At 38.8% G+C, this 12,234-nt stretch overlaps 1 protein-coding gene across 1 annotated transcript in view; it reads left to right on the top strand.

The window, feature by feature from the left end:
* The first annotated feature begins 10,951 nt into the window (after positions 1-10,951).
* Positions 10,952-12,234, top strand: part of GABRG1 (gamma-aminobutyric acid type A receptor subunit gamma1) — an 83,538-nt gene continuing 82,255 nt past the window's right edge. The window contains exon 1 of the mRNA XM_050895552.1: positions 10,952-11,045. Coding sequence (XP_050751509.1) covers positions 10,952-11,045 — 94 coding nt within the window. The remainder of the gene's footprint in view (positions 11,046-12,234) is intronic.

Raw genomic sequence — 12,234 nt, 5'->3', positions numbered from 1 at the left:
TTTACTGCTGCTTTTGTAAATTGCAACTTTACATTTCGCTGACATAACTTTACAACAACTTTGTATACTAGAAATGGTTTTGCTAAGATTTGAATGTTATTTTTTTAATAAAAGGTCATGCATCATCAGTAGGTATCAACTGTATTTCATATACACAAATATAACAAAATTGGAGCTGCCATTTGCAATTTTATATGAACATTTAATACTGATCAGTAAAATTGTTTTTCATCTGAGCCTTTGCAAAGATTCTTTATGCCCCTAAAGGCCTAGTAAATCATGACATAAGTAATAATTGTGTACTGTATTTAGATTTTAGTATACTTGGCCAATCAAAAATATTTTGATTCACACATACATTAGCAGTTATTAGTTGACCTTTAAAAAAAGATACACTTTTATGATGATGTCTTCTAGTAGAGACATATGTAGTCGTATAGTGTCATTTATTGCAGTTTTGTACAGTACTTGAGTATAGTGCATAAAATAGATATGTTCAGAGTTCAACAAAGTTGTACAAATATTTCTAAAATCAAATAAAAGATTATCTTAAGACATGGAAATGTGCTAAAAACAACAAAGAGAAACACTGCTTTCATTTGCTGTTTTATTTTCTTGCTTTTTCTTTGCTTTTAATGTGGTTCTGTTTTGTACTTTGTGTGACTGTATAGATGCCAAGGTCACAAATGCATATAACGAATAGAATTAATAGTTAAGACAGAGTTGACATCAGTAAAATAAAGACATTTCGTAAGTTATAAATGGAAGGGAGAAGCATGGACAAGGTGTGTATCCCTTGAAGTCCCTCTAATTAAACCGTCAGATTAAACCTTTCTCATCAACAGTAGTTAAAAAATGAGCACTTTACTCAGAACATTAAAATAAAAATATCCTTATTTTCATATATATTTATATATAAATGTAGATCTTCCATGTAACATGGAGATGTGTGCAATAGTGTGATTATGAGCATAAGGCTGGAAGGCAAGCAATAAAAAAAAGGTTTTTTCATGGTATAATTATACATTTTTAAAATGTTTCATTTGTAAATTATAAATTATCCCTTTAATGTCACATTGTCCAGGTATGAATAAATATATAAATATGTACATATGTACAAATAATTGTAAATATTAGAACTGTAGAAAAATCCCTTCACTTTTAACTCTGTTTTTGGCAAAGGGCTCTGACTGTACAGTTTAATGGAGGCCCATGCTAAACTGCTCTTGCACTTGAGTAGCTTGATTATGTTTTCTGTAGCTGAGGTCTCCTTCCTGTGACCTAGTGGGAGTTCTTACCTTCTGTTCACATCAGCAAGATCTAGGGACTCTCTGAACCTCACCTGGACTGAGGTATGAGAAACAGAGGTTTGTGTTTCACCCTTGGCCACATCCCAGGTACTCCAAACCCTTCACAATGTTTAAACAATGTTGTGTATTGCTCCATGCACGACACTGTATAGTCAGAACTCTCCCCACTACAAACATGAGTGTGCTCAGAGGCATGTTGGATTACCTGATAAGGAAGGATTTTGCATCCTTATCCAAGAACGGGACCCCTCAAAGGTTTTTAACAGTGCAAGTCTTCTCCAACAAGACTTCTTCTCTGGAAGATAACATCTGTGTTATTCAGAGCTGCATGCAAAAAGCGTATCTTCAGTTTGCACAAGAAGACTGATGCTGTTTCACGTTAGTCAGCTCTGCTGCTGCTGCTTTTATTGGGTACAAGTATTTTTTCATTCACTGATCATTTTCTCTATGCTTATGTTATGCTTAGAGTCAGTCAGACAAAACACCAGGTGTTTATCACATGCTAAAGATACATTTATCACACACTAATATAGAAAAATAGGCATACTACATAAATTCACTCAGTGAATTATTTACATTTTAAATATCCACATGCAGTTATTGTGGGCATCAGCAAGGCTTTTGAATGTGTACGCTCCAGAAAAGTTTCACTTTTACATTTAGTTCAGTTGGTCTGTGTTAAAGCAAACTATTTCTGTGGGAGGAAGGAGTCTGCTTTATTGTTTCACTACTGAAACACTTATAGTGAGCAAACTGACTACACATAAGTTGCAAATTGGATAAGTGAATTTGAATGTAAAGATTTAAGTGAACGCAAGCATTGTGCAAGGAACACTGGAATACAAGAGTTAGGCCTTCTTTCCATTTAGCAGTATAAGCTGTGTCTGGGATTTTAAAGCTAGTCTCACAAATTTATGTGCCAAACACCTAGAAGTATTATTTAATCTGAGTAAAACTTGCTGGTCTTAAATACTTAGAGCAGGGAGAGAGAGCATGAGTGAGCAAATGCAAGTTACTTCGCTATCAAAGACTTGCACATGGAATCTACCAGTGAAATTTTTGGTTGACATGTTAATCTAATTTATTTTTCCCATTATTCTTGAGTCAGGCTGTCATATTTTATGTGACTTAAGAAATGAATACAATAAATACAATGATATAACACTGTGGTAACCTTGGATTGGAATTATCATAATTCTGAATGAGGTTTATGAAATAGGTTTCCAATATAGTACTGGGGCACGTACTTCTGGATGCATGTGGTCAGTAATTTAACAGTAATTTATAAATCAGCATGAAGAATATAGAGATCAGCAGGGTTTATCAGCCAGGGTTGTCTGCTGGAGACTTCTTAACAGAAGAGTGGCTTCCAAACTTCTCAATTATGTTGTAGCCGATGAAATCACCTTCCATATCTGGGTTAATTCAACTTGTAACTGCTGCATTGTTGAGCATCTTTAAGAAAATTATTATGGTAGATGTTCTGAGATACGAGCTTTAGCTTGGGAGACTACTCATACCACTGAACATTATGCTAAATTAAGGAACTAGTCTGCCTCTATAGTCACAGGAGAGAGCATGAAAGAGCTTCACTAGACACCAGATAGGAGCCTTACTGAATCACCTTCCCTTCCCAGTGATTATAGATAACATGAGGTGGTGAGACTTTTCAAAAGTGGGGTGACCATAAACTGTCTGTGTGACAGCAACCAGAAGCAGCTGGGAGGAGGTAGGGATGTATGGGGGACGAAAGGGGGAAAGAGAAGAAGCAAATGGCTTTGTTACTGTGTCAGTGGATTGTGAGATGATTGAGGAAGAAGACATTGAGGGAGGTAATGTGTATTTTTGTTTCCACTTCAGTTCTGAGCCTTCATTACCATATGTGAGTTTTGGGAAAGTAACTTTTAGAGCATATGAAATTGAAATACTTCTTGTATAATTCTGCTGAACTTGAGGGACATGAGTTGTGCCTTTGAAACTGAGAGGCTTCTGCTGACTGCTCTGTGAACCACGCAATGTTGTGTGCTTCCTGCCATATGGGACATCTGGAGCAGAGGGGGAAAAGAAGCTTCAGGAATTAAGTAGAACTTTGTTAATTGTAGGTTTTGTTTTCTTAAGAAGTGTGACTTTCACTTAAGCACAGTCAGTCAGCATCCATCCTCCATACCTCTCATTCCTATTCTGAAAGCTTAGTGGTACACAAGATTTTGCCTTGGCCTTTCACAAAATAGATTAAGTCAATGCTTCCGAACATTTCCATTCCTAACAAATTTGCATGAAAGATGATTTCAGTATGGATATGAAGCTATGATCAGTCTATCCCTGATTATGTGTAGACACATAATGCTAAAATTTAGAAAGCAATGCAATGGGTTTTAAAGCAGAGGAAGAAAACATTTTAAAATGAGCCCAGAAAGTTAAATAGCTTCATTTAAAAAACACAGAGCATGATAAATGTACGGATGTCTAAACACATCTAAATAGAATCTCTGTGTGGTATAATTTGATGTCATATGTAAAGTTTTTGTCTTAAAGACTTTGAAACATTAAAGTAATTAAGTGAATTTATATGAAAGTCAGCTCACGCTTCAGCCTCCAGTAAAGGGAGTGGTTCTTTAGAAAGCAGAGTTTTAGGACTCCTTCCACCTCTTCCCAGCGACAGTGTACCTTCTGCTAGAATGCTGTCAGTTTGCAGTATAACTTTAAGTTATATCCCTTTAATATTACCTTCTCTTGATTTTTTTTTTTAGTCAAGGAGACCTCCTCCGCCTCATTTCTATAGATAATCCAAACTCCCTAACAACCAGAAGTTTTAATTCTATTCTGAATCCAATTGTTAATTCAAGCCATCTGAGAATCAGTGAGGGACTTCATCACTTTAGACCTTTAGTAGTAGAAGCTAAAGGCTCAAAAGTTTGTTTCAATGAATGGCAGATGTTAATCACATAAAAAGTTTGTTTTCTTCTGCTTTAAACCATTTAATTTTCTAGATTCAGATCTCTCTAGGTGAATACTTGAACTCATGTTTTGGAGTCTGTGATTACATCTTACTGCAAGAGGCTAAACTTTGAGGGCTTGACGTCTCTGACTGAGATCAGGGCAAAATTTGCACTGAATTTAAAATAAAACTAATTAGCATCCTCAGGATATTCGTCTATGTCACTGAGGTCAGTAAGGATTTTTTACAGAAGGGGAGTACACCTGAGAGTACACCTGGGCTCTCCCTTGGATAGAGATGCTTAGTTCTTTCACCCATGAAAATAAGCCCTTAAAAGAAGAGCCAACCATACTGAAATACCGGACTTGATGTCTATTTCATTCCTGGTATATATTAATGCCTTTTAAGAATATTGTGAAAGTGCTATGAGTTAGGAGTAGGTGATAATACTCACAAAAAGGAATTTGGAGGATGTTTTAAAATATGCAAGATGATGTATACTCTTCCTCTAGTGTTGGTGTCTACATAAATATATATGAATATATTTTTATTGTTGGATGGTTTAAAAGTTATATTTTGCTTTCAGATTTTAATTTCTTACATAATGTTGTGAATACTTCACTCAATCAGGTGGCCTGGAGTGTGTCTTTATGCATTCAAAGTTTTTAATGATTGCACTGAGTGCTTTCATTCATCTGATATTCAAACAGGAGAGCTTCAACAGGTTGAAGTGCTATATTTGTTTTCCAGTATTTCATCCATCTATCTACGCTGTTGAGGATGGATGAAAATAGAGAATGGAACAAGATATTGCTTTGATCAACTGCTTTTGATATTCTTTATTAGATGTTCATTTTGGCTGAATTTATCAGTCTATAGGCTACTGTAGCTTAGCATTAGCATGGAATGCAATGTAGTACTTTACATCTATTAGAATACATATGTACAATATGCACCATATCTATAAACTGTTAAAAAATCAGTTCCTAAACAGCACCCCTTCACCCTCTCCTCTCCAAATAGTCACTTTATTAGGAAATATTTGAAGGCACTTTAATTTTAATGGAAGTGATTACACTAAATCTTGTTTTACTTGATTTAAAAAAAAAAAGTAAAAATAACGTGGAGTCTGATTCAGACATTGTTAGCAATTTCTCAGCTGGGCTGGTGTCAGAGAGCATTTATGCATTGTATGACAAATCTACTTTAGTGAGTCACTTAGGCATGAAAATGTATAGGAGTTTGAAAATATATGCTTCCAGTATATTAACAAGAAATAAGGAAATGGGAAGAATGGAACCAATAATTTTAGAGAAAATTAAACACCAATCAAATATGCACAGTAAGAAACTGCATGATAAATGTAAGTATACTTAACCTTGAACATCAATGTCATATAAAATCTTCTGGGTGACAGTTCACTTATTTAGTAGGTTTCATAGTTATAAATAATTAAAGAGGATGATAATATTCTGTAATTTGTGACCTTGTTTTAAATGGAAAAAGTTGTTACTTTTCTAAAATGTAAAAGAAATAACTGGATTTATGTTTGAATGTGTCACTGCTTGCTGTTGAAGAATATTTATTAACCACATGCAAAATATTGCTTAACATTATCTTTTTGTACTTCTTATTAAAGTTAATTTAAATATAGCACATTTTGTATTTTTGTTTTTAATGCTTTGACAGCACAAATGTTTAATTCCCCTCATGGCTTTTCTCTCAGGATTTGTGTGTGGGGGGTTTGTTTGTTTATTTTTGTTTATTTGTTTTTAAGCAACCCATTACAGCCTCTGTGAAAGTGCTTTTTTATTAAGGATAGAATTTCCCAAAGGAAGCAAACAATACATTGGAAAGAAAATATTCCATAGCTTGGTGGGAGTTTAACAGGGTTTTCTATTTATATGATGAGAATGTCCTCATGTATTCTTATTATGCATGGCAATGTTTCATGTTTTCAGAAGGTTATAAAACATATTGCTGCAGGGTATACACTAACCACCAGTTGATGTAGATATATAAGAATCCTCCCAATAAGAAACCTCCTATTAGACAGCTTGGTTCATCAATGGGAGTAGATGGGGTAACAAAGCTTACTCAGAAACAACCCCAAATGTATATACTGTTAGTAGGGTGTGGGTTTGTTTTTGTTTTTTTGTTTGTTTTGAAATGAGTGTTCTGAGTTCCAAGTCTTTCAGTGGAAGGGCTATAAATATTTCAGGGATGGCCCTTTCTTTTCCAGTATAGCTGCAGCTTCTCATGACAAACACATAAATGTTCTTCATGGAAGACGGAAGTAATTTTGCTTATCAGAAGGGATTTGGGGCTCCTTGTACCTGGGCTGGGGCTATGTAATGCTGTCCCGGAATACCTGGGAATGCCAGGACAGAGCATGAGCAATCTATGTTGTGAATAGATAAATATAGTAGAGTTGTAATGATTTGCATTGGAAAGGATGTCTGGAGGTCATCCTGTCAAATCCTCTGCTCAAAGCACAGCCACATTACATGAAGCTGTGTGAGGCCTTGCCAGTCAAGTGTTGAGCATCTCCAAGGATAGAGATCGCACAACCTCCCTGGGTCCCTGTTCCTCTGTCATCACCCTCATGGCATAAAAACATTTCTTTGTATTTGATTGGAATTTCCCATGTTGCAATTTGTGCCTGTTGCTACTTGCTCTATCGCTTTGGACTTCTGAGACGAGTGTCCCTATGTATATAGTCCAAGACATAGCCCTAAGTGATTTGGCTTTATTGGTGATTTAGATTGAAAATGCTAACATTTGGGCCCAGGCTTCACCACAAGGCTGGCTTTCCTAGGGTTCTCCTTGGAAGATCACTGCTTAGATCCTACTTGCTTGTACCACAAAAGAGATATTTGGGCTGGTGGATAACAAACTCTACCTGCCTCTGTGAATCAGGACAATATCCTTTCCATGTGTACGATGACTTCTGTCAATTAACAAGATGCAGTAGAAGAGCCTTGCTATCACATATCCTCACATAATCAAACTGGGTGATTTTGTACTTGCTTTCCCACAGTAAATTTTCAGGTACTGAGGTCATAAAAAATACATATTATATCAGGTGAGGAAAACCCTCCCTTTTATACATTGACTACCATTGGTCATGAGGTAAGGGTTACAATGTGGCTGATGGACTTAATTTTTTAATTTCAAATGCATGTAGGTACTTGAGTATAGAGGGCTATAGATCAGGTAGCTGCAACCCTCAGCTCAAACAGTGGCATACCTCTGTGCTGGAACAAATGTGTGATGCCTCATAGCCAAATGTCTGCCCTGTTGTCCTGGTTTTGGCTGGGACAGAGTTAACTTTCTTTTTAGTAGCTGGTACAGTGCTGGGTTTTGGATTTAGTGTGAGAATGATGTTGATAACACTCTGATGTTTTAGTTGTTGCTAAATAGTGCTTATCTTAAGCCAAGGACTTTTCAGTTTCCCATGCTCTGCCAGCAAGCAGGTGTGCAAGAAGCCGGGAGGGAGCATAGCCGGGGCAGCTGACCTGAACTAGCCAAAGGGGTATTCCATACCATGGAACGTCATGCTCAGTATATAAACAGGGAGGAGTTGGCCGGGTGGCGCAGATCGCGGATCGGGAACTAACTGGGCATTGGTCAGCGGGTGGTGAGCAATTGCATTGTGCATCACTTGTTTTTTTCTTCCCCCCGTCTTTTTTTTTGTTATATTCCTTTTCATTACTATTATTATATTTCATTATTACTATTGTTAGTATTATGTTTTACTTTAGTTATTAAACTGTTCTTATCTCAACCCATGAGGTTTTTTTTTTTCTTTCCTCGTCCCCACCCCACTGGGAGGGGGAAGGGGGAAGCGGCTGCGTGGTGCTTAGTTGCTGACTGGGGTTAAACCACGACACCTGTCAGCCTTGGAGCCTCTTGCATGAGAAGCCCTGCACGAGCAGGATTCCTCCCTTAATAGGTGCTGAAAATGTATGGAAGATTTGCAGGCAGGCAGTGCTCAGACAGTGCACTCTTCCCTTAGGGAAAGGGTCCTGTATTGGTTAAGCAGCCTTTTCGTCTGGAAAGCCCTGTGCTTCGCTGCCAGCAACTCCCTGCGGGAAGCCAGGAACCTGTAAATGCAGGGCTGGGTAATTGCAGTTGTGGTCTTGATCACAAAGTCCCAGAGAGCCTGTTTTACTGTGTTAGAGACTGACATTGAAGTACAACGCTCTCAGTGAACTCCAGTCCTACTACAACACTCATGAACACTGTTCCCAGGGAAAAGCCTATGAACAGCACACACACTGCATATTAAGCAATATATTGGGCAATGTGTGGGCCTGATTCTTATTACCACTTCATAGCTTGCCATTTCTTTGCCACCGCTCCAAAACAAACAGCCCTCCCTTGAAGCAGTGCTGAGAGTTTGGCCGACCCATGAAACATGGGATTCACACTGGGATGCTGCCGGCAAGAGGCTGGACGTGGTTGTTTAAACACACTGATGGGTATGTACTTGTGTTATTTGGGCATTGCTCCCTGCTTTTCTCCAGAGCTGTAAATCAGTAGCTTTTGAGTGTGTACTGACAGGGTCCAATCTCAGTTGTTTGACCAGTACATTTCTTATGTATCTATTCAGGGTATTTGCTTATTAAGTGATTTACTGATTTATTAGGACACTGCAAATAATACCTCCTGGAGCCACTGGATGAATTTGACTTCTTTTTCATTCTTCCCCTTCAGAGAGAATGTTGCAATATAAAGCAAGGCAACATCCTAATGCCAAGATAAAAATAAGGATGAAGTTATTGGTGAAGAAGCAGTCTGTTCTGCTTGTCTCTTTATACATTTCCTTCTTCATGGATGCAAAAATGTATGCAGACAAAATATGCTTGGAGGGCAAAATATGCTTGTAATACTCTCTTATTAGCAATTGTTCAAAGATAGCTATTGTTCCAGTGGAAAGTGTTTTTCTTTAGTTAGAATTTTTTTTTCCTGGATATTTCACCAGTATCAAAGAGTATTTTTATGCTCTTATGGAATGCTGAGGGATTAATAGCAATGCCGAAAATGGTCTATAATATAGTATATTTTTTCAGGAAACTTTTAATCCAAAGATCAGATTGTAATGAATGAGGATTTCTCTTCAACAGTATGCTTTATGTACAGATAAGAAGTAAACAGGGGGCCTGAGTAATATTTGCAAAGTTGACAAGTCATATAGGAGAAGAGAAGCATTTAACTAGATCCAGCATGGAAAACATTTTGAACAGTTGTCCTTTGCATTTGTGGTGGATAGGAGCCACAGTAAAAGTGAAAGATGAATATTCATAACATTTTAAATATTAAAAAGCAACTCTGCTTTCAATTTCTTTGCAGATCTATTGAGACCCTGGTATAAATTATTAAAGAGGAAGGCATTCAATGTCCCTTCCACTTTCCAAAGACTAGCATCATTTTTTGCTAATACTGGACATAAGTGGCAAGTGCAAAGAATGTGACTTCGTGTTATGAAGACTACTGTTTTGTGCAGAGCAACTTAGTTAACTGCTGCACTCCTCTCCCTCCCCCCCAGGTCAATTGTTAATATTTTAAGATAGTCAGAACTGGCAATGAAAATTCCCCTAAGTTGTGGCTTGGCATGTTGCTGTTAAACCTTTCTGATGGAACACATTTTCCTTCAAAATCCCTTTCTGTTCTTCCTTTCTATCACAGCCACCAGACACTAAACAGGTTAGTGTTTGCAGAAATGAGAGTGATGGGAGTTTAGAGTCAAACCATGCTTCACGCTGCATTATAGGTAGAGTTCAACTGCTCTTACTGTGGGCTGTGCATGGTGGTCAATGTTTCTATTTTTAAAAAAAGAAGTCTGACAGCATTAATACATTAGAACAAGTGTCCTGTAATAAGCCAGTGACCAGGTGGTACTGGGAATATCAAAGACTAGATCCATCTGGTCACCCTGCTGTTTACCAAAGATGAGAGTACCTTCACACCTCGCACTAACAGACAGCGTGAAGGTTAAAAAAAAAAAAAACAACAAAACAACAAAAAAAAAACCAAAGCAATACAGGAGGCTTCTGAAGTGCATTGATAATAACTTCCTGGCACAGGTGATGGAGGAGCCAACAAGGGGAGATGCACTGCTGTAGCTCATACTTACAAACAAGGATGGAGTGGTTGAGGATGTGCAAGCCTCAGGTGCACTAACCATGAGATGGTGGTCTTCAGGATCCTGAGAGGAGGGAACAAGGCAAAAAGCAGGATTTCAGCCCTGGATTTCAAGAGAGCAGACTGGCCCTGACCTCTGTACAGTGCTAACTCCATACTTAGCCCCAGGCTGCTGAGGGATATGCTTGAAAGAGTCCCTTGGTAGATGGTCTTGGAGAGAAAAGGGGTCCAGAGCATCTGGTTGATTTTCAAGGATCTCCTCCTCCAAGCTCAAGAAAAGTCCAACTCAGCATGCAACAAGTCAAGCTAAGGCGTCAGAAGGCCTGCGTAGATGAACAAGTTGGACCTGGTTAAACTCAAATATAAAAAGGAAGCATACAGGAGGTGGAAGCAGGGCCAGGTGACCTCGAAGGAATATAGAGACACTGTTTGAGTATGCAGAGACAGTTATGAGAAAACAAAAGTCCACCTGGAGTTGAATCTAATGATGGACATGAAAGGCAAAATGAAGGACTTCTATAGGTATCTCAGTAGCAAAAGGAAGACTAGGGAAAACATGGGCCCACTGTTGAATGGGGCAGGGACCCTGGTGACCAAGGACATGGAGAAGGCCGAGGAACTCAATGCCTTCTTTGCCTTGGTCTTTGTCGGTAAGACCTACCTTCAGGAATCCCAGACTCCCGAGTCCAGTGGGAAAGTTGAGCAAGGAAGACTTAGCCTTGATGGAAGAAGATCAGGATAAGGAACATTTAAACAAACAGGACATACACAAGTCCACACGTTCTGATGAGATGCACCCACAAGTGCTGAGGGAGCTGCCTGATGTCACTGTGAGGCCACTCTCGACTGCCTTTGAAAAAAATCACAGTGATTTGAAGTAGTTCCTGAGGACTGGAAGAAAGCAAATATTACTCCTACCTTCAAAGAGGGCAAGAAGGAGGGTCTGCTGAACTACAGGCCAGTCATCTTTACCTTGATTCTTGGGAAGGTAATGGAGCAAATAATCCTGGAAAGCATTTTCAAACATCTTAAGGACAAGATGGTGATTGGGAGTAGTAAGCATTGATTTATGAAGGGGAAATCATGCTTGACCAACCTGATACTCTTCTATGATTAGAAGACTAGCTTTGTGGACAAGGGAGAGCACTGGATATTGTTTATCTGACTTCAGTAAGGCTTTTGACACTGTCTCCTATAACATCCTATTAGACAAACTGATGAAGTACAGGTGGGGTGGACTGAAAAGTGGCGGAACTGCCAGGCTCAGAGGACTGTGATCAGTAGCTCAAAGTTCACTTGGAAGCCAATCACTAGTTATTTGCCCAGGGGTTGATACTGGGGCCAATACTGTTTAAAATCTTGAATAATGACCTGGGTGATGTGACAGAGCGCACCCTCAGCAAGCTCACAGACAATACAAAACTGGGAGGAGTGGTTGATACACCACAGGGTTGTGTTGCCATTCAGAAGAATCTTGACAGGTTGGAGAAATGGGTAGAGAGGAACCTCATGAAGTTTAACAGAGGGAAATGCAAATTCCTGCATCAGAGGAAGAATAAGTCCATGCACCAGTGCAGGCTGGAAAGCAGCTCTGCAGAGAAGTACCTTGGGGTCCTGGTGGACAAGAAACTGAGCCAGCAATGTGCTGTTGTGGCAAAGGCGGCCAACAGCCTCCTGGGTTGCAAAAGGAAGAGCATTGCCAGCAGGTCGAGCTGCTACTCAGCATTGGTGAGACCATGTTTGGAGTACTGTGTTCAGTGCTGTGCTCCCCTGTAGTACAGAAGAGACATGAATATACTGGAGCAAGTCCTGTGAAGTGCCACAAAGATGACTAAGGGC

This window comes from Gymnogyps californianus, chromosome 4, assembly GCF_018139145.2.
Source record: "Gymnogyps californianus isolate 813 chromosome 4, ASM1813914v2, whole genome shotgun sequence".
In the NCBI taxonomy this organism is placed as follows: domain Eukaryota; kingdom Metazoa; phylum Chordata; class Aves; order Accipitriformes; family Cathartidae; genus Gymnogyps; species Gymnogyps californianus.
The sequence above is the reverse complement of the archived record's forward strand: the minus strand, read 5'-3'. Positions and strand labels throughout refer to the sequence as shown.